We start from the raw sequence: 23080 nt of genomic DNA, 5'->3' as shown, positions 1-23080 counted from the left end.
AGGATACTGAGCCAGCACCAGAGGAGAAAGAGGCTGACAGCTAAATTGATTTAGCTGTAGCTCAAAATGAGGAAGTTTTGTTGGTATAACCTATTGCTTGTCCTGTTTTCATCCAAATTTAAAAACTGCACTCATCCCTCTACTAGGACTGAAGGTGCATGTGTGTGGATGAAGACCCATGTTCTTGTGGTTAGGCCAGATCTCTACTTTAAGAAGTTTGGATCTATCTTTCTCCTCTCCCTGGCGCTCCTCTTTAGTTTTTCTATTTATTTATTTTTTCTGGTCTGTTCTATGAGCAGAAAAGCAAGCCAGAGGTCTTTAAAATGGCATTCAAAGGCATTTTGATGGGGAAAAAATTCAGCCTTTCCCCTATCAATTCTAAGTGGCAAAGGAAAGGTTGTTTGTGTTCGCCATTTTATATTTTCAAGGTGCAATATCATATCTGGCCTCCAGGGGGAACCACAGAGGTTTTCCTTGTGGTTTTTATTACTTTTCAGCAATGACACTACAATGTGTCACCAACATGCAATGCTGATAAATTCTACACCCACTTAAGGCAACAATAATGATAATAAAATCATAGAATAATTTAATGGGAAAGGGTGCATAAAGCCATCAATTCCAACCCTCTGCTTAAGGCAGGAATCCAGATCAATGTATATCTGACAGAGGATTGTCCAATTTTCTCTTGAAGGGCTCCAGCGTTGGAGCGCTCACCACCTCCCTCCATTGTCGTACTGCTCTAACAGTTAGGAAGTTTTTCCTGAGATTCAGCTGAAATCTGGCTTTCTGTCGCTTGAGCCCATGATGACGTGCCCTGCACTCTGGGATGACTGAGAACAGATCCTGCCCCCTCTTCTGTATGACAGCCTTTTAAGTATTTGAAGTCTGCTATCCTCTCTCCCCTCCATCGTCTTTGCTCTAGGTGAAACATGTCAGTCTTTCCTCGTAAGAAATAGCAGTAACCTTGTTTCTGAGACAGAAGGAGGGCCTTTCCAAAATGTTGTGTTCCAGGCTCTGCACCTGAGCATGTGCAAAGTGGTCTTCTGATCATCGTTAGTAGGCACACCCTACATCTCTGGTTAAGAGAGAGGAAGCATGAACTGCTACCCCCTCCTGCTGCCGTTTTCTTACTTTTTTGCATCAGCTGCCAGTGTGTTGAAAATAAAGCATTGTTCCTGGTTCCCAGCCTGGCCACCTCCAGAGGAGAACCATCTCCTCTGCTACCATACCAGGACTCAGGTGGCTGGCACTGTTCAGTGCAGGCGCCAAGCCGCGGGGTGCCAAGGAATGAGAAACCCACGTGCACACCCTGCTGCCAAGCACCAGAAGGTTTAGAGCCCCCGTGGGAAATTACCACTTGCCAGCCATCAGCAGGAGGGACTTTCTGCATATTCCACCATCCTGCGGTGACATCCAGAGGAGCAGAAACGGGATGGGGGTGGGGACTGAGCTGAGCACCAGGAAGGTGCATTCCTCCCAGCATGGGCACAAATAGCATGGGAAGAAGGGAGGAATCCCTTGGAACCACAATAATCTCCAACTGTGTATTCTCAAAGGCTTTCATGGCTGGGATCTGAGGGTTTCACCCATCTCTGTGGCCGCCATCTTCAGAGGACTGGAGTAGGAACAGTACCATGGACAGCGTTCCTACTCCAGTCCTCTGAAGATGCTGGCCACAGAGACGGGCGAAACATCAGGAAGAACAACCTTCAGGACACGGCCAAAGAGCCCCAAAACCCACCACAACCATCTCCAATGGTCTTATCTGGGGCCCACTCTCGGTGTGGGCGCAAGGTTCCCAGTTGTACTCGTTACTCCAGCCTTGGACTCCAGACTCCCACAACGTGATGAGCTTTACCGGTCTTGATTCCTTCTGCTTAACAAGTTCCAATGGGCTGAGAAGTCCCTCATTCATAGACCTCCTTCCCCCAGTTCTCTGGCCTGGAACCATCCACTGGCTGCTGATGCTAGTGATTCTGTCCCGCTCAGGATGGAGAATGATATTTTTCTCCCCTCTGGAGGCGTCCAATGTTATGTCACTTGGGAAGGGGTACGCTAAGCTTTAATTATCTTGAAATACGAGGAGCCGCAGGGCTCAGCCTGTACCAAGAGGTACAGAAGGAAAGGAATCTTCTCATATTGCTTTGTGTTGACTTCCTCGAGGGGGGGGGGAGACAGTTGTTCCCATGGATGCAGCCGGCTGAGAAGGAGTGTGTGGTGTTCCTCCTGGCTGGCAACAGCTTCCTATTTTATTTCCCGGGGGGTCGGAGTCACTGTGTTGCTCTATACCCCAAAACAAGCAGCACTCTGCCAATGAGCCTATCCTCTTGGCTCACAGGCGGTCCCCTTTGAAGTGTCAAGAGCAAGCTTGTGAGTCACACAGGACCCTTCTTCAGGCGCAGAGGTTCAAAGGGGGAGAGGAAGAAACGGCGTCTGTTGAAAAGGATATTTTTACCCCTCTGAATCGGATGCGTTTTGGGGCCAAAGAAGCGAGAGGCGTGATTCATGCTCAAACCGCTTGATGTCTTCTCTGGGTTTTTATTGTACAGAAAGTTTTTTTTTAAGGGGGGATACATGTCTGCTACAAGATTTTCCTGGAAGGGTAGAGAGTGGAATTTAGGTTATGCAAATATTCACCTGAAAAAGTGATGTAGATGCTGATTCGCAGTTGCAGCCCTTCCCCGCCCCCCCTTTTCCTGGCTTATGATGGTTAGTCTCACCAAATTTATCTTACTTATTGAGAGTTAAAATACATTTGCCTTGTGTTTCTTCTTTGAAAGGACCCGATGTGGCTTACATCATTGAAAGACACTATCTAAAGCTAAAAACAATAAGTATACAAATATACAATAAGTATACAAATATACTTATTATTTTTTAGCTTTAGCTCACTGGGCCTCCTGGGAGAAGAGCCAGCCTGGGTGGCCTTGGGCCAGCTGCATATAGCACCCCTTAGAGGAAAGGAATGAGAAACTACTGTGTATCCTCTACCTGGAAAACCTTGGGGAAAAAAGGGTTGCCATGCATCAGAATTAAGCTGAGAGCACACAGTGATGCTGGCTGGACAGTTGAGTTGGTTGGGAGTTCGATTCCCCCACTGTGCGTCCCAGAAGAGCCAGCCTGGGTGGCCTTGGGCAAGCTGCACAGTCCCAAAATGCCCCCCAGAAGGAGGGAATGGGAAAACACTTCCGAGTAACTAACTGCTGGATAGCTCAGTGATTTTGTCACACGTTGGGAGTTTGATTCCCTACTCGGACTCTGGGGAGACGAGCCAGCCTGGGTGGCCTTGGGCAAGCTGGTGATCCCAGAAGAAGGAAAGGCTAAACTACTGTACATCCAAGCACCTTCTCCCTAGAAATCCCAGAAAGGAGTCGCCATGAATCTGAATTTAATTGATAGCACTTGAATATTATAATGGATTAGAAGCCTAAGGACACAGAAACATTTTCCCACCACTGCCTTTTTTGCCCTTTATCTTATGGGGCTCTGGGGTAGCCACAAAAATATCTCCGAGTGATGCAAGTGGCTGCAGGCCACCATCTCCCTGTTGCTGGAATGAAGCATAAAGCTGCAGAGCTATGCACCAAATCAGTATATCATAATCTGAGGGCAAGCAAAAGCAATGGAAATAGAGAAGCCAACTTGCCTCTGTTTTTTGGAAGAAAAATCCCACCCCTTAAGAGTGTGACATTTTCAGCCCTTCAGAAATGGCCAACACCCCACAGGATGAGAATAACCTTTTGCTACATTTGGTGCAAATGCTTTCTCATTCATCCATTCATCGGTTGACGTTCTTTCCTCTACCCTCCGGAGACCTTTTTCTTTTGTGCTGTGTCCTTTAGATTATAAATCTTGGGGTAGGGAGGGATCCTTTCCTTACTGGCCTTTGTCACCTCCTCCTCTTCATTCCTTTGAAGCATGGTGGGGGGGAAATTCCATTGAATAATTAAGCACTATCGAATAATTTATAAGAATATCGATACGTTCTAGGGGAACCACCGGCCCAAGGTGAACCATTGACTTGCATGCTTCCTTTAGCACCAGACCCTAGATTTTCTAAGGTGTAACCAAGCCACGTGGGTGGAACTTGCATCTATTATGCTGGTTGGAAAGTGCACAGGAATATCCTTAGATCCTTCAATGTGTCACAGAACTTGATTGTAGACCCGTGGGCTCAAAAGGCTTAAATGGAGGTAGGAGACAAGCAATGCATCTTACAAGAGCAAAAGGAAAGGAAGGAGGTCGTCATATTTTGTCCAAGATCACCTCTAGTTTCATCGTTTTCTGGAGAGGCCGAGCTTTAGGGACCTTCAGCCATCAGGACAGGCTTATTAATCTACTTGGCATTGCTTGTCCTCTCCCAGCCCCGGAATCAGCTGACAAGCCGAGTGCGAGATAAGGGACCGGGCATCCCTTTTTTTCCTCTCCAAAGGGGATGAATAGAGGCATCAAGCCGAGAAATCGGGTGCCCGATGCAGAAGAGAGGACAAAAACAACACCGTTTGGAAACATTACCAGCGGCCACATATTCTGGGGGAAAGCAGAAGCTGTGACCCAAAAACAGACCTTTTTCAAGCTGTGAAATTAAATCTAATAAGATGGAGCCTTTATAAAGAGCCTCAAAAGCCAGGTGCAATACAATTACTCTGTCAGCCTAAAGCCTGCCTGTGGGCTTTGGATCTTCAAAAGGACCTGAACAGTTTAAAAGGAAATTGAGGAAAATGGAGAAGAGTCCGAAGTTGTTGCAGAGTTTTGAAAAGTTTGGTTAAATTCCTTCAAGTTGGACAGCAGAAGTGCAGAATATCCACAGAACAGCTTCAAGTTCACTGGAGTAGTCCACCCCTTTTCTCTCATCAACTGGCATTTACAGCCTCAATAACTCACTCTGAAACATCAGTAGGAGACAGAATAAAAGGCCTCATTGCTTACGATTGAAGAGATCAAAGAGCAAAGTGACAAACATAACTGCTTTCCAGCCACAGATCTCAACAGACTCTAAAGAAGGGGAAAGGCACAGAGCAGAGAGGTGGGACTCTCTTTAAATTCAGAGGCAAGGAAGGAATTACTGATGAATGCTGGATAAATTGACAATTACCTCAGCCCCGAAAGGTCCCTCCAGCCAAATCTACCAAAGGAAACATGCAAGGCTGCAAAAATTCCAACAGATCCTGGCATCTCAGTCCATTAATGATTGTTGGTTATCATACATATAAAACAGCTAACGTTCCAAATTACAAAACCCATAAGGCAGTGTCACCATGGCTGATGGTCAGTGAACTTGTAATTGTGTATTGGGGTTCCCTCAGCCCAGTGTAGAACTTTGCCACTTATCCCTGTTAAATTTCATTCTGTTGCTTTCAGCTGAGTGCTCAAACCTATCAAAACCCTCTTGAATTTTGTTCCTCTCAGAGTCTAACCAACTGGGTATCCACCTGACAGTCATTCTTCTGTCCTAACTAGCCCTACCTAGTTAGCTTGCTTTTCAGAATTTCAGGGGTCACTTTGCCAAAGGCTTTAATGAAGTCAAGAGATATATTGCATCTGCAGCATTCCCACCGTCTACCAGGGAGCTTACCAGATCAAAACAAGAGATAAGATTAGTCTGGCAGATTAGTTTTTGACTGTCTCATTTGGCCAAGAAGAGGTATTTCTTACCACTTGCCAAGAAGGTTTTTTGGGGTTTTTTCCCCCATTATGTTTATGGTGTCCATAATTTGCCCCAAACTCATCTTCCTTATAATTGTTTATCTTCAAACTGGACTTTGAAAACAGAGAACTCTTCTAAGAGAAGTGCCCTTGAGCAGATCAAAGGACGCACCGCAGCCCTCCTTATGATGTCCGAGGATTGCATCTCCTCAGAGGGGGCTGGGGAGTTCTCCACACTTTGAAAAGTCTTCTGTGCAAAGTGTGGGCCAGCTGTTTTCTTAATTTCCCCCACATACACCCCGTTGTCAGAAGTCTTGCTGGCACCGCTAAGGAAGAAATGAATTTTTCATGTGGCTCTAAAATATTGATTGTTTTACTGGAGCATTAAGTAAAAACAGAAGGGCTTCTATGGGTATCTGACATTTGGGAATACTGTGAATAGCTCTTATATTCTCTTCACCCACCCACCCCCACCTTGAATGCATTAGCTGGAACATGTTGCAACAGAGACAAGGCATGGCAGAGTTAGATCCCTCAACAGAGGGAGCGTGTGCTTTGGCCCCCTGGGGACCGACCAGAAAGCGCCCTCGGTCCTTTGTGACCTGCGTGTCACGTTGGGTTCATCCGGGTTCAGAGGAGAGGGAGAAGTGGCTTGACAGGAGAAGGCCATCGCCATCGTAAAAACAGAAGCCCTTCATGACTTGTGCGCCCAGTCTAAGGATGGGGAACTTGGTTTCTTCATCTCACTGTGTGAAGGGTGGTGGGGAGGCTCTCCTCCGTCATGGTCTTCATGAACTGCAAAGATCGGAGCTTCTCCACTGCATCTTCTCCTTAGCCACAGGGACTTCCACCCAGCCTGCTGTCCAGAGGTTCTACACCAGGGAATTGTCTACCTCCCTGGTGGCACAGAAAAGTGAGTGAGTGAGTGAGTGAGTGCGTGAGTGCGTGAGTGCGTGCATGCGTGCGTGCGTGAGTGCGTGAGTGAGTGAGTTATCCAGCTCTTCTTCCACTTCTCTCCACTCTTTGTGCTCCAGCCCTATTATTTCTGCCTCCCTCTTTCTCCTCCTCCCCCCCCTCCACTTCCTTTTTCCCTCGTCTCTGCCAACTGGGTTCAGCCCCTACCTGGGTTCAGCCCCTACCCAAGTGATAGCCATCATCTCCCCACTTCCCAGACATAGGAGTGATAGAACAAATAAAGGTCTAGATCATTGACCTTGCAATTCCAAGGGATGCCAGAGTTGAAAATAAAGAATTGGAAAAAAAACTAACCAAGGACAGAGACCTGGCCATCGAAACATCTCACCTCTGGAAGGAACACACTTCCGGGGATCCCCGTCGTCTTTGGGGCTTTGGGAACAAGATCAAGAAATTTCACACAAACATAAGCAGTTGTAGATCTCGGAAACCACACCATCAGAGTTACAAAAATTAGGAAGAGCAGACATAGTGCTCCAATATTTAACAAATACTTAGGTTTTTGGTTTAAAAATGTCTCTGTTATCTCACACCAGTCATTGTTTTTTATAATTTTGATGGACTGTGCCTGATATTTTTGAATAATACCACTAACCTTTTCACAAGAGCTGTTCAACTCCGGGCTCGGGGTCTGTACATCCTCTCTGGGTTTTAGTCCAAACTTGACAGAAAACACCCAAGGTGCTGCGGCTGTTTTGGAAATGAAGGCCAGCACCTCAGAGCATGCCTGGAGCACTCAGAATCAAACCTGGGAAACCTGGGGAATTTAAAGCCTCCCGCCTGCGGGGATCCGACGCTTGCCTTCCTTCCCCTCCAGACAGGCGTCTCCGCCATGCCTCGAGCCCGTGGGAGCTGACAGTTCAACCCCAACGTCTTTATAAGAAAATTGTAAGGTTCCCTCGCCCTCCCACTTCCCGGGCCCGACTTTGTTTATTCTGTCTTGCTTGCCAGCACAAAGACCGCCTTGCTGCATAATGACAGGCTTGGTTAGCTGTTATGACTTTTTAATTTTCTTTTTCAAAGGAAAAAAAACCCAGAATAACTGGAATGCTTGAAAAAATCTAAAGGCGTTGCATCCATCAGGGGCATACATGTGTATCAGCCCCTGCTCTAGCATTTATTTCATAGTAACAGATTCCATGACCCTCTTTCCATGTAGACCAATTAAAACTAATAGGGTGTTCGTACTGTGGCCAGATTTTTAAGATTTGTTTACCCATCTGCGAATATTCAACATACGTTTATAAAATCTGCAAAACCTAGAGAGTCGCTCGTGTTTATCCTTGTCTAGTTTGGTGCCTTCCATGTCTGTTGGACTACCACTCCCATTATCCCCGGACTTCATGACCAGGCTCGTGGGATTCTCTGGGATGCGCTGAAACTGCAGCCCGGAAGGTTATTAAATTTGCAAATGGATGTTGCCCGAATTGGACAAGTATATCAGAACATGGCCCAATCGGGGTCTCTTTCCAGAAATGTTAGGTGCACAAAATCCTTTAGAAATGAAGTGTTCTGTTTGCCAAGTAAAAGTGCACTGTTTTGTGCTTTGGGACTTTTAACACCCAGAATTCCAGGAGCTGTAGTGCAAAAGGGCAAATTTGCACACGTCTAATACTAAGCCAGAATTTTGCAGCCTTCAATGTCATTCATACAGCTGCTTTCTTAGCAAGGTGGCTTTCCAAACAGCTCCTCCCAAGTCGGTTCTCCTCTGGGTGTGCTGGACTACAATTCCCACTATTCCAGTAGCCATATCAATTGGGGGTGATGGGGTTTGTAACCCAGCATCACCATGTTGGAAAAAGGACAGGTGGAGGGGAGTGAAAAGCAGAGCTGGAAAAATTACTTTTACAGCCCAAATTCCTCAGTCAGTAACCCAAAAAGTCACTTTTGCAAGTTCTAAGAAGTTAAGACACCGCCCTGGTTTTAACATTGTGCCCGACTCTGGGTACTTTGAATAAAATTTCCAGAGAGATCAGCAGGGATGTTGGCAAGTCTTTGGGACCAAGTCCCAAGTCCAAGTCTTTGGGACCAAGTCCCAAGTCCAAGTCTTTGGAACCAAGTCCCGAGTCCCAAGTCCAAGTCTTTGAGACCAAGTCCCAAGTCCAAGTCTTTGGGACCAAGTCCCAAGTCCAAGTCTTTGGAACCAAGTCCCGAGTCCCAAGTCCAAGTCTTTGGGACCAAGTCCCAAGTCCAAGTCTTTGGGACCAAGTCCCAAGTCCAAGTCTTTGGGACCAAGTCCCAAGTCCACATCTTTGGGAACAAGTCCCGAGTCCCAAGTCCAAGTCTTTCAGAACAAGTCCCAAGTCCCTTTAAAAACAAGCTTTTTCCCTTGAAGAAAAAAGGAGGGGTGCGTGGATTTCAAGTTGCAAGTTGAGTCTGAGTCATTGGAAAACCCAAGTTGCATCTGAGTTGAGTCACCGGTGCAACTTAAGTCTGACTTGACAGTGAGTCCCGCAACTCAAGTCCCCTTTCCCTGGAGACCAGTAAGATATTTCCATTACTATACTGTATTCTATGCATGCTTTAAGGAACCGCCAGAGTGGAAGCAAAGAGACAAGCCAGCCCTGTTCAAAAGCGCCTCTCCTCACCCGCCTTTCCAAAATGTGAGCTGCCTGTCTGGTGGCTCCATCCCATAATACTGCCCCCCCAGCAAGCCTGTTCCAATCACTGCACTGCAAACCCTGCCACGGCGAAGGGTCAGTTACAACCAACCAGGCAAAGAAAAGCCGGAAGCGACTGGTTTTCGGAAGCGACTGGTTTTCTATTGCCAGCATCCTGGTTTGAGGTCCTGCAGGCGTTGACCGGCGGTTCTCCTTAATCGAGCCTGCAGGCAAGGAGAGCGGGTTGTTTTGCGATGAAGCTTGAAACCTCCTTTCTTTGAAAAAGAAGAGATTTGTCAGGCAGGCAAAGAGCCTAGAGATTGATTTGGCTTAAAAGAGACAAAGATTGGATGGAGGCCCCAGTGCATTTGACAGAATGGAAATATTTTCCCTTTTTTTGTGTATGGTGTTTTTTTTTTTTAAGCCTTCCTACAAGAACGTTTGTTTTAGATATTCCTCCAGCTAATTGGTTAGCTCTTTCGGCTCCATCCTCTGGACGTTCGCTTTCTTTAATTGCAGCATTTTAAACAACTGGCCTCCAACGGGGGCTGGCATCTTGAGAGCCAGCAGTGAACGAGCTCGTTAAGAACAGCCACAATAACGCTGAAAGCCTTCAAAGGCCAAATATTCCCAACATGAATCCTGAACTGGTATTCAAAATCTGAATAGATCGATGGCAACATTTGCCAAATTTCAAATCTTTCGCCTCTGGTTTCCACCCCTGACATTTCTTAGGCATCAGAGGCGTTACCCCCTTCCAAGCCCCGGCTCTTTTTGTTGGGTGTGACTTCATGGCCCATACCTCTTATCTCACGATAAAGAGGCTGAACATCTGATTCACACTTGAGCGCTCATTACTTGTACAGTGGTGCCTCACTAGACGATGATAATCCATTCCACTGAAATTGCTGTTTAGCGAAATCATCGCCTAGTGAAAAGCATTTTTCCACTGAAATCGCTGTTTAGCAAAATCATTGTCTAGCGAAAAGCATTTCCCCATTGGGATACATTGAAACCTGTTTAATGCGTTTCAATGGGGAAGAATCGTCGTCTAGTGAAGATCGGCCATAGGAAAGCCGCTTTGCGAACCGCCGATCAGCTGTTTAAATCGCTGCCGAGAAAGTCAGCTTCCAAACATCCCTGGGGCAGGAACAGGAAGCTTCGGTGGATCTAGGCCTAGCTCAGCCCCAGTGCCTTCTTATTTAGGCCTTCCTCCCAGGCGAGCCACATTCTAGTGTCTGTAAAATAGGTAGAAATCCCAGAATGGAGAATGATGGCATTTGTAGTCTGGAAAACTCAAAACTCAAAAATCCCATCCCTCGAGGGGGGGGTGTGCATTTAGGTCACGTATCTGACATTTCATCTCTCAGACTGAAGAAGTGCTTAAAGATCTGAAGAGGTGCCTGCAAGCTCTTTGACATGAATACACTTATTAGCTCCTGGTTTATGAGAAGCCTTGTCTTGTTGGGTTTGCCAGCCGCCTGAGCATAGTCAGTGTATTCAGCTGAACTTGTTCACCAGTGATTATTCGGAGGTCTTGGGGTGGGGCGGTGGGGGCAGGACGTACTTGGAGCCCCATGTCCCCACTCCACTTAAAGCCCTACAGAGTTTCAGGCCTTAATGACAGAATAGATTCAATGCAAATGCTACTTCCGAATAGTTAGATCTTGCAGATTGGCAAAACGTTAGAGATGATGGGTGCTGTTTGCTTTTATCTATGAAGAACTGTGAGTAAACTAAAACATCTTTTTCTTTCTCCTTACCAGTATCTCTCAGTGAATGTACTGAGACAATAAGTGCCAGTTGAGATAAACTAACAAATAAGCGTTTGTCTACTGAGGGAGAGCTGTAGCTCAGTCTGTTCTGTAGGTTTCCACCTGAGCTATTTTTATCCCCTGTGTAATTATAGGAAGATTATTTATTTAAATTAAAGCCACACTCAATTTCCTCACACATTCTGCCCCTTCACATTATGAAGGGCTTCTCAGATTTTATTTTTCCTTTTCTTCTTTCTCAATGCCTCTCACCTTTCAGGCTGAGAACCTAACCTCTCTCTTCCTTTTTTTTGCTCCGTGGCTTTTGGCCGAACCCAAGAAGACATAATTCTGAAGATACCTGTTTTTTCCCTGGTTACAATTTACTTTTCCAGATGCAGTTGCAGAGCCAGGTAGCCTATGGCGCCCTCGCTTAATATGCTAACAAGATTGCTAATGACGTCTGTTAATTAGTCAAGCTACACAGGAGAATAAGTTATTTCCTCTTTGGAAGCCAGCTTTTTGAAGGGTCCTAATGAGGTTAAAACAAATCCCTCACATGCCAGCTGTGCACATAACAACTGATGTGGAAATGAAGCGCACACGGGGCTGGCTTTAGATTTTGAGGTGCCTTGCTTGGAGCTTGGGGGGGGGAATAGCTTTTCAGGCTTCAAGGCCCCAAATTCAGCAACCACGCTGAAGGAGGAGGCTTAGGATCCCTCAAGAAACATTTCTAGATTCTGGGTTTCCTTCAGTGAGAGTTCTTGAGCCATCGGGAGAAAGGACATGAAGATGATTGTGATGAGGAAGCTGAAAGTAGACCTCAGAATCCTGCAGCTGCCCCTATTAATCTTGAATTTCTGTTGCAGAGTTTGGAATTGTTGGTTAAAATTCCTTTTGCTATACAGTAGAAGTACAAAGACTCACAGAGGATAATAGCGCCAATGTACTCCTTTTCTCCTTAACTGGCACTTACAGTCTCAATAACTCGCTCTGAGATATTAGTAGGAGAGAGAACAGAAATGTTTCCTTGCTTACAGTTGTCAACAGATCAACAGCAAACTAATAAACCGACTGCTTCCAACAGACTAAAGAGAGGGGTGAAGACACATAGCAGAGAGGCGGGGCTTCCTTTTTTATTCAGAGGCTGGGAAGGAACCATTGGTTAGTGCTGGATGGATGGACAGCCTCCCCAGCCTGGAAAGTTTCCTCCCAGCCGAATCTGCTAAAGGCAGCATGCGAGTTTGCAGAAACTCCAGCGATTTCTTGGTCAATTCCCCTTGCGAAGCATGGTTCCAAACAGGCCCCCGTTTGAAAAAAAAGTTTACTAATAGGTCATTGCTTTGAATGGCCCCCGTTGCTGTCATTCCAGGGTTCAGACCCCCCCACCTGAATCCCCTACAAGTGAAACGTCTGCATCCAGCAAAGCCAATCAGGGCTGATCAACGTGCATGAGGTCAAGGGCCACTTTTGTAAGAGCTGGCAGCAGCTGCTCGCAGAGCGGTGTGGAGCAAAGCGAGTCCCTTTTAGCCTGCACATGTTCATGAGGACCAGAAGTTCTTAAGATCTGGTCCTGGCTCAATGTGTCCACAGCCCTTTAATTATCCGGCACAGCTGCATCCCCTCCTGGCTCAATAGCCACAGCTGCTTCTGTGGACAATCCGTGGACGGCTACTCCTGCTGTCCTTGGCCCCCCTCGGTCCCTTTTTCATGCTGCAGTTTCATATTTATGAATAATTGACGGGTGATTTGTGGCTTGCTGGAACCTATAGCCGTGAAGCGCCGATAAATCTACTCCAGGAGCGAGGTGACCTTGTGCCTTCTTTTCTATAGAAATGCCTGCTTCCCCTCCTCACTCCGTTCTCTTTTCCGTCATTCTCTCTGTCTTCCCCCATTCCCGGCTCCAACTTCATTCATTCCTTCCTTCTTGCATTTTTTATGAGCGGCTAAAAACGAATCCGCGCCTCTCTCTTTTTTTTTAAGGCAAAAAAAGAAATGGGGAAAAATTGGAAAACTATTCACTGTCACTTACTTCGCTCTTGCTGTCACAGAGCTGTATCATTACAAGGAGGGGAGAAACCTCGCTTGGTGGCCTCGGTTGAATCTCTCTCTTTCTCTCTCTGGGCACTGTCTCAGTTGTTGAGGTTGGCTGCCATCAAGGAATATCTACAACTCTCTCTCACCATGTGGATTAATGGTTCTTGATTAAGGCCCAGCCTTGATCGTTACACATCCACACCTTCTTCTACCTCATCCCCATCAACCTTGATCTTCAATGATCCATCGCAGTATGTTATATCTGTCATAACAACTCATATGTCTGAGATAAGAGAACTCGCATGCATTTCTCAGTAAGCAGGAATAATAATGTGCCGTCACGTCAATTCTGACATTTGGCAACTCTTCCCAGTGTTTTCTAGATAGACAACATTCAGAAGTTCCTTTCTTCTGCGAGCAGCACTGGGACTGTGCAGTTTGCCACATGGGCTGGCTCTGCTTCTCATGAGGCACAGGGGGGAATTGAACTCCCAGCCTCTGGCTCCACAGCCAGAGACCTGAAACATTAAGCTATCCAACCTTTATCTTTCTTTTTTTGCTTTCCTTTCCAATGAAGTACCTCTTCATTCTTTATTTGAGATGGGCACAAACTACCGTTTTGGCAGTTCGTGCTGATTCGGCCTCCTGACAAGCAAGTTGTTTGGTGCTTCTCAGCCACGCCTCCTCTAGCAGATGCCCACTCAGGCAGCACCCCAGTTTCCCTGCCCCGCCTCCCCTGGGCACTACCTCTGATTGGGTGCCCACCAGAGGAGGTGGGGCTGGGAGGCACCGAACATATGTTCGTCCAGAGGACGAACTGACACAAACCTACAAACTGGCGGTTCGTGCCCATCTCTATTCTTTATCCTATCAATCCATGGGATGTGAAGGATTTTCTACAGACTTATATTTCAAAAGAGTTTCATCTACAGTGGTGCCCCGCATGACGACGATAATCCATTCCGGGAAACTCGCTGTTAAGCGAAATTGTCGTCATGTGAAAAGCCTTTCCCCATTGGAATGCATTGAAACCCATTTAATGTGTTCCAATGGGGAAATTACCTCATTGTCCAGCAAAGCTGGATCAGCGCTGAACAGCTGTTAAAATGGCTGCCCTGCGAAACATAGGTCCGGAAAACACAGGGCAGCCATTTTAGGAACCTGACGATCAGCTGTAAAGATCGTCGTCGTGCGAATAAACGGTCCGCGAAGCACGGACCTAATCAACATCCAGCGGAATTCCCCCATAGGAATAACTGTTTTGCGAATTGCTATAGCGATCGCAAAAAGTCATCATCCTGTGATTTTGTCGTACAGCGGGGTCGTTGTCTAGCGAGGTACCACTGTATTTAGCATCTCTTTCTAAATAGACCAAAGCTCACATTTATTTAAGAGAGCTGACTGCATCTAACTATTTGCCATCCTCAGTCTCAAAAATATATTATTAATTTTTGTACGCAGCATTTTCATCAACATCATAAGTGTTGCCTTGTGTCCAGCACTGGCCATTTTGGAACTCATATAAGAGCATCTTGTTCTGGATTTCCAACCCACTCAGTCATTTGGGTTTTTTGTCCTTAGATCCGTGGTATAGCAACTAGTTATTCGCAACTAGTTATTTCAAATTCTGACCATCCTTTACCAGAGTGATATGCTACACTCTTACCCTGAAGTGGGTCCAGTCTGAGGGAAACACCGCTTGATATTGAAGCTGGAAACCCCATGGTCAGCAAAGATGGCTTTCGCCCCACCACCTTTCATTTGCACACCTGCCTTCTCGGATCCTTTCCAAGCCCGACTCTCAGGCTGCACGCTACAGTTGCTTTTGACTAATGGCCGAGGGGTTGAGAGGCTATAGCTGCTCAAGGGAATGTCTATAAATACATCTCCTGCAGCCCTGGGATTGACGGAAGTTTTTGCAGGGAGGCTGGGTTTGGAATCGAGGTCTCTAATCTGTCCATGGCCCTTGGCTCTCCTACATCATATTTTGGCTGCTGATAAAACAAGGAGAAGACGAAAGGAGGGCTGCAGGGCTGTTCTCGGAAAGTGAGTTGAGTGTGATCAGACAGCTGCACAACTGATCACACCGGAAAGGGTCACTGTAATAGGAGCAATCTCCTTTAAAGTGAGCCTTCAATTTGCCGGAGAATACCTCCAGCCCAGCTCAAGAAAAGTAGAAGCCTTGTCTGTTTGTCTGTCCGTCCGTCCGTCGTTTAAAACACGTTTACCCCTTTCTCCTTAAGAGCCAAAAAACGCACACAAAGCAATACTCAGGCAGCCAGTCACTCCATGTATGACTATACTAAAAATTGAGGGTCATCTTATACACGGAAGTAAGCTGAGGAGAAAAAAACAAGTGGAAGGGAAAGCAGGGATCAAAGTGATCTTCCAGGGCTTTGATCCCTGCTTTCCCCTCCACTTGCTAAGCCTTTGCAAAAGGAATGCAGGGATCAAAGTGCTGCAGGACCGCTTTGATCCCTGCTTTCCCCTCTGCTTGCTAAGTCCCATGGGGCTTAGCAAAAGGAGGGGGGAAGGATCAAAGCAGTCCTGTGGCTGTATAAGTGGGAAAGGGATCAAAATGATTGTGCAGTCGTGGAATTCCTTCAATCCCTTTCCCCCTCCTTTTGCTAAGCCACATGGGGCTTAGCACAAAGGAAGAAAGCAGGGATCAAAGCCATCCTGCGGCACTTTGATGCTTTTTACACATTTGCTAAGCCCCACTTAGATTTCTTAATTTTGGGTTAGAAAAGTGGGGGCATCTTATACACGGAAAAATATGGTATTCTCTAAGTAATAGACTACATTTTAAAGGAAATATCTGAGCTTTTTCTCTATGACCGCTTGATTATACTCCTCCCACATCCCGTGCTTTCATGCCATCCCTCTCTTTCTGCTATTCCTTTTCCAGGCGCCGCATGTTTGTCCGTCGCCGCAGCCCAAACGACAAGATGAGCGGACGGTTATGACACCATGAAGAGCTACCATGGGGAGCGCAGCCAGTCACGCGAACACCCCTGCCACTGTGTCCCGGAGGCCTGTGACCCGCCAATGGAATACATCCACCATAACCAGGAAGCTCGCCCGCCGTACCTCCTCAGTCCGAGCGAGCCGTGTTCTTTGGACCACTACTGCCCCTCGCGGAGCTCGGCCGAGGCGCCCCTCAGCCTAACGGAACCGCTCTCCGGGGCCAGCAGCAGCAGCACCTTCCCTAGGATGCACCACACGCCCCAGCAGTACGACTCCTGCGACGAGTGCATGGCGGCAGCGGCGGCCGCTGCGGCCCATCCGTCCGGCAAGATCAACCGGCTGCCCCCCACCCTCCTCGACCAGTTTGAGAAGCAGCTGCCCCTGCACCACGACGGCTTCCACACCTTGCAGTACCAGCGGGCCAGCAGCACCGAGCAGCCACGCAGCGAGAGCCCCAGCCGTATCCGGCACCTGGTCCACTCGGTCCAGAAGCTCTTCGCCAAGTCCCATTCCCTGGAGGCCCCCTCCAAGAGGGAGTACAACGGCACCAAGATGGAAGGCCGCGGGGGCGAAGGGGGCTACCACCCCCACCACCCGCACCACCCGCACCACCCCCACCGCCAGTCACGCCACGGCAAGCGCAGCAAGAGCAAAGAGCGCAAGCCGGATGCTGCCGCCGCCGCCACCTCCACCACCTCCTCCTCCTCCCGCCACCGGAACAAGATGATGGGCTGGTGGAGCTCCGACGACAACCTGGACAGCGACAGCAGCTACATGGTGTCCGGGAGGCAGCACGCCGCCGACCAGTCCACCCAGTACTGCGTGGACACCCCTGAAAGTGCCTTCAGAGATTTGACCTTGAAAAGTCTGAAGAGCGGAGGTGGAGAAGGCAAGTGTCTTGCTTGCGCCGGCATGTCCATGTCCCTCGACGGCCAGACGCTCAAGAGGAGCTCCTGGCACACCATGACCGTCAGCCAAGCCCGAGAGGCCTATCCTGGCCCAGGAAGCGGCTCAGAGAAAGCCTTGATGCTCCAAGACACAAAGGCCAAGGATCGGTCCTACCATTATCTCCAGGTAAGGAGGTGGGTAGAGGCCACCAAGTGCGAGGGAAGCAAGTTTGGTGTTTTCTCTTCTTCAAAGTGGACGGTGTTCACCTCTGAGACAGACATAGGCCAGGATCCTTTTTTTCCCCTCCATTCATAATAATTATGTGCCCTCGAATCAATCCTGTCAACCCTTTTCGTGGTTTTCCAGGTAGAGAATACTCAGAAGCGGTTTCCCATTTCCTTTGTTTGGGGATTGTCCAGTTTGCCCAAGGCTACCCAGGCTGGCTCTTCTCCCAGGAGGCCCAGTGGGGGAATCGAACTGGAGCTGCAGCCAGATACCTCATTTGTGGACCTCTTTAACTCAACAGTCCGTTGCATGAGCAGCCAGGCATTGGCAGAGTTTGCCGAAGGAGGCCTCCACCCGCTCCTCAGAGAGGAGAAATCCCCACTCGTGTCAACCAAATGATCTACAGCTTGCACAGCTGCGAGCCAGAGACCATGCAGAAAGGGACGCCAGCGGTTCCTGACGGACGAGTCCGAGGCACATCTACAATCTGCACAGTTGTAGAGTTTCATCCCATTTTAATGGCCAGGGCTCCACATCATGCATATGCCTGGCATTATAGTTGGGTGAGGGCCTTAGAAGGCTCTCTAAGGGCAGGCAATGTGGAGCAGAGATGGGCACGAACTTCGATTCGGAGGTTCGTGCCAGTTCGTATGTACGGTACCACGAATGTCACACGTTCCTCTCTTCTGCCTCCCCCCCCCTTGTCTAATGACCCACTCACCAGCCAGAGCATGCTCCTCTCCTCCTCCTCTTTGACTGTTTGACCAGTCCTTGGCAGGGGCACAGGTTTGCCTGTCCAGCCTCCTGGTTTGAGTGGGCGATCGGTCAAGGAGGTGGAGCGGGGAAGCCTGTGCTCCTGTGGGGGGACTGGCTGAACAGCTGAAGAGGAGGAAGAGAGGAGCACAAGCCAGCTGGTGAGTGGGAAATCCAGCTGGGGAGACGGGGGAAGGAAATGTTTGTGCCGGTTTGAGCCCATCTCTAGTGTGGGAAGATCAGTTATAGGTCAGGTGACCTTTCAGGGTACAAGTCCCCTAAATCCATTGAGTATTCGGGGCAGTCCCCAGGAACGCGAGAGGATCAGGAGATCCCGTCGTTTAAGAAATGGTTCTCATCTCTGAGAGAGATGCACAGCAGGAGAAGTTCATCTTATTTGCCGCTCCCCTGCTTGAGTCACAATCCGTTCATCCAAAAGACAGGTTGACCCTAGGGAATGGAATGCTTTCAAATGCTCCCCAGTGAATGTCTGTCCCTCTCCCCACCCCACAAATACATATAAGGTCCTTCCCTTTCGCTGACCCAGAAAGCTGCCTCCCTTTGCATTTGAGCGCTTTGGTCCCTTGGCTTGGTGCTGCTTTCCCAGAATGCACCGCCTCGCTGCACCTTGATGTCGGTGATTAGAGAAATGTCACAGTTGTAAGAGCCGTTTCCCACAGAAGACGGCACAAAGGGAAGAGCCAGTTGCAAGAGGATGCCCAGGGCTTGGAAGGACGTCTCGCCCCCCTCTGGCCTCTTGCTACTGGTGCCCAAACCAACCATGAGGAAGAGCCACCTTCCTCATGGCACGCAAGGCGGCTTGGGTGAAAGCCTGATCAATGCCCCCCCTCCCGTAGGCGGTAAGGCAGAGGAAAACAGAGTCGCAACACAAGGACAATATGGGACAAGAAAGGAAATGCTTTAAGGAAAGGAAAGTCTGCACACAAGTCTTGCTGAACACAGAAGAATAGCTCAGTGGTTGAGGTCTCTGGCTGTGGAGCCAGAGATTAAAAGTTTGTTTCCCCCACTGGGCCTCCTGGGAGAAGAGCCAGCCTGGGTGGCCTTGGGCCAGCGGCACCGTCCCAGAACCGCCTCAGAAGAAGGGGATGGGAAACCACTTCAGAGTACTCTATACCTGGAGAACCCCGGAAAGGGCTGCCGTAAGTCAAGAATCGACTTGATGACGCATGATGATTATTATTAAAGAAATGTGTGCGCAGATCTTTCCATACCAAGAGCACGACTTTGAAGTTTGGTTTGGTTTGGCCTTTGTCTCTGTTAACGATGACTTTGGATTTGGGTGTATCCAGTCATGCTGTTTGCTGTGCTGAATTAGGGCACTCAACTTTTTTTTTTCTAATAGGATCCTTATTGTAACACCTATATGACAGTACGGTACAACTAGAGCTTAACAACAAGGAAGGAGAAGTGATGCAGTTCCAGTTAATCTGTTGCTTTTTGGTCCTCCGAAGGAAAAGGAGTGACATTTCAAAAGTCACGAAACAATATGAATTGCAATCCAGGGGCTAAGTCCAATAGTTACGCTCAGCTAGAGGAGACCCACAGAATGAATAACACATGTTAAGTCAACTTTTGTGTAAATCCTATGAATTCAACCCTCTTAATTAAGAACACAATGAATATTCACACAAATAATGTAAGAACGACCCTTAAGCAACATCAGTTGTAACGAAGTCCTTTTTACACTCTGAGACAAATTGCTTTTAGAAGTATTCAGATTTTGGATGTAACAATAAGATCCTTTCTATGCTGGGAAAACCTGTCCCTGCTCAATTCGGCTAGTGAAAACAGCAAAGAATCTCAGCTCTATTTCTTTTCAATATAGATGTACCAGTGTATGTAAATTTCTTTATATTTATATTCCTTATATTCTTCCTCACTGGGAGAAAGACGGCCTAGAAATGAAACAAGGAAACAAATAATGTATTCAGGACAGTAAAAGCTTGAGGATGGACAAATTTGGAATGTGGGGGAAATGCTATAGACATGATTATTGGTGTAGAAGAGTACAACAATGGTCTTCTGCTGACAGAGCAAATCAGCATTCCACAAAGCAATTCTAAAAAAGGGGGTAACCCCAAGAAAAAATGATAACTTTTAAACAGGGCTTCCGATCAGCACCACATTTTGCACAGGTGTAACAGACAGTCTGTTCTTGTTCTGTGCCAAATTTGGAGACTTTTGGGAAACAGTTTTCAGGTTATGGTTTTTTAATTTTTAAAAAAGTTAAATTGCCCTCCCATGGAGAAACAAGTAACTTTAAATGCTCCTAGATTTAAAATAGATCATATAAAATGAAAAAACCAATCCTGCTTATCTTGAAAGAGAATGGTTGGTCTCGCCTGCTTTTTTTATATTGGGAAAGGAGCCAGACTGTAGGGACTGAAATACAGGTGTTCAAAAAAGCCTTTCAAAAGGGAGAGACAGTGATTTCTTATTACACTGAGCAGGTGTGGAACTGGATTGTCAGTAAAAACTCTGCAAAGTAGATACATTGTTGCAGCTTCATGGATGGGAAAGAGCAATATTTGAAGAGCTTAAGGCACTGAAAGGTCACAGAAGTAGAGTCAAAAGAAAGCCTTTCTTTGGAGAGTCAAAAAATCCAAGTTTGCTTTAATAAAAGTAATAGAGTGATATTCCACCAGAAATGGGAACATTTTGCCATGTATCTCCAGAAAATTAGCATACCATTTTGTAAGGCATAATCAAAGATTTTTTGCGTTTCAAAAGCACAAAACACTTGTGTTTGTCCCAGCCGCAAGCACTTTCAGTAAACATTCATTCAGGATTTCTGAGACCAGGCTCCTAAGACAAGGGGAAATCAGGTCCAGGTAAGAGGCAATCTGAATTTTTGGACCTGTGGATCAGGCCCTAGTCACTGCTACACAACGCCCCGAATCCTATTGCGTACATCATGCCTGCAGAAGGGTGATGACATCACCGGCAGGGAGACATTTTCAGCACTAAAAGACTTTCAACTTCTGTCCCATAGCTTCTCCAATCTGTGTGTGATCAGTTTCATTTTGTTCAAAGCCCTGGGAGCCCCGAGACACAAGGAGGGAGTCTTTAATTATGTCAAATCTCCTCCTGCCAGTAGCATCAACCCCCCTTCCACAAGGGGAAGCTACTGCTTTACTTATTCCTTGTGCAATAAGATTTTGGTGACTCCAAGATATCTGGCATTCCAAACTTTGCCAAAAAAAATTGAATAAAGGACAGTCCACTATCATCCAAACGAATCTGCTCTGTGGCGAATTGTACTAATTTATAAAGTGGATACCACAGAGAGGCAGATTGTAAATCCTCCTTCCCCTTCTAAGAAGCTTTTTTTCTTCTGAAATGCTGAAGACATCAAGGCTGGCCAGGCCTTTTTTGTGCTTCATCCAACTTCATTGCTCTTTGCCAAGGACTCAAGAATAATTTTGCCTAATTTCCTGGGCTGGATTCTTGGACTTCTGTCATTTTGCCGCTGATCGCGCTTGTTTGTATTCTGAGCCGGATTCGCTGAAGGCGTCCTGGCACAGGTTCGAGCGGGAGGTTGGCAAAACAGGCATGCAACCTGGAAGACAACAGCCAAGGGGTTGAGTCAGCATTTTGCTGAGGGCTGTACTTGATCTGGGCTGGAAGTAAAGCAGGATCTTGACCCTAGCCACCTTTCGCAAGACCACTGAGTCTTTGCCATTCTAGGGAGTTATTTATTTCTAATTTCTTTCCTGTCTCTGTCCAAAATTCTGTCCTCATAGGCTGCTGAGTCAATTCTGACTCATGGCGAACCTTTTTAGGGTTTTCCAGATAGAGAAATGCTTTATCATTATCTCCCCTTTGGGGGCTGCCCTGAGAAAATGCAGCTTGCCCAAGGCCACCCAGGATGGCTCTTCTCCCAGGAGACCCAGTGGGGGAATCGAACTCCCAACTTCTTGCTCATCAGCCAGGTACCTAAATCACTGAGCTATCTAGCAGTTTTATCATCATTTAAATCAGAGGCTAACTTTTTAAGAGATGGGTGATCAATCATCTCCCAACGGATTAGATGATTATTGAAACAGATAGATTAAAATCTAATGTCATTGAAAGAAATCTACATAATCCTGAAACATCCTTGTAGCATCTTTTTCCTCAGACGGTGAATAGAGGGCAAGCGTTACTTTTTAAATGTTACTCATAAATTTGCTCAGGCACCAGGCCATTATCATTAGTTTTGCTGTCGTTTAGGAAAATCATTCATTTCGTTGCCTCTCATTAACCTATTGCCATTACCCTTGTGCCATTTGGGGGGGGGGGGAGAGAGACAGCAAGGAAACGGTCTCCATTTCCTTCAAGGAAATCCTCCAAACGAAATAACAAATTAAGACATTAGATGAAGGGCGCTGTTTTGTTACCACCGCGCCCTGCAAACAGCAAGGTGCTCCTTGATAAGGAAATATTGCCAGCTAAGCAAAAGACTTGAATGTATTTGTGTCCTGGAGAGCCCGTCTACTTCATCCTGGTGAATCCACCAAGAAATGATACCCATCAGACTCAGAAGGGGTGTTACCTTGTACTCCTAGTGCATATGGCAGGATCTTCATCGACGAACCACCCCTCTCATCTTGCAAATCTAGGTGCTAACTTGGGATTTCTGCCATCTTCAGACAAAAGTGTGAAAATGGCCCCTATTAGAATTAACCACCCTGGACTCTTTTTAAGGAGAAAGGCAGGATAAAAATATTTTAAATAAATAAAATAAATAAATGTTAGGTAAAAAAAGTCCCCCTCTCTCTCTCTCCAACACACACACACACACACACACACACACACACACACATCCTGTGTCTTAAATCTGGCATGGTTCATATTAAAATTTTTAAAATTTAAAAGATGCGATGAGAGTGAAGGCAGGAGAATGAGAAAGAAATGGAGGAAGATGCCGAGCTGGCACCAATGGAAAAGGAGAGTGTGCTGTTTGATACGGGGCATGTGCCAAAGTACAGGGACATGGTGGCGCTGAGGGTTAAACCGCAGAAGCCTCTGTGCTGCAAGGTCAGAAGACCAGCTGTCGTAAGATCAAATCCATGCGACAGAGGGAGCTCCCGTCACTTGTCCCAGCTCCTGCCAACCTAGCAGTTCCAAAGCATGTAAAAATGCGAGTAGAGAAATAGGTACCACCTCAGTGGGAAGGTCACAGCATTCCGTGTCTAGTCGCGCTGGCCACATGACCACAGAAACTGTCTA

General features: G+C 47.1%; 1 protein-coding gene across 3 annotated transcripts in view; it reads left to right on the top strand.

The window, feature by feature from the left end:
* Positions 1-15928: 15928 nt before the first annotated feature.
* Positions 15929-23080, top strand: part of DLGAP3 (DLG associated protein 3) — a 41057-nt gene continuing 33905 nt past the window's right edge. For all 3 annotated transcript variants that reach the window (XM_078380074.1, XM_078380073.1, XM_072979746.2), the window contains exon 1: positions 15929-17056. In XM_078380074.1, coding sequence (XP_078236200.1) covers positions 15986-17056 — 1071 coding nt within the window. In that variant the 5' untranslated portion in view covers positions 15929-15985. The remainder of the gene's footprint in view (positions 17057-23080) is intronic.

Source organism: Pogona vitticeps, chromosome 9 (assembly GCF_051106095.1).
Source record: "Pogona vitticeps strain Pit_001003342236 chromosome 9, PviZW2.1, whole genome shotgun sequence".
Lineage (NCBI taxonomy): Eukaryota > Metazoa > Chordata > Lepidosauria > Squamata > Agamidae > Pogona > Pogona vitticeps.
Note: the sequence above shows the minus strand (reverse complement) of the source record. Positions and strands in the feature narration are given on the sequence as shown.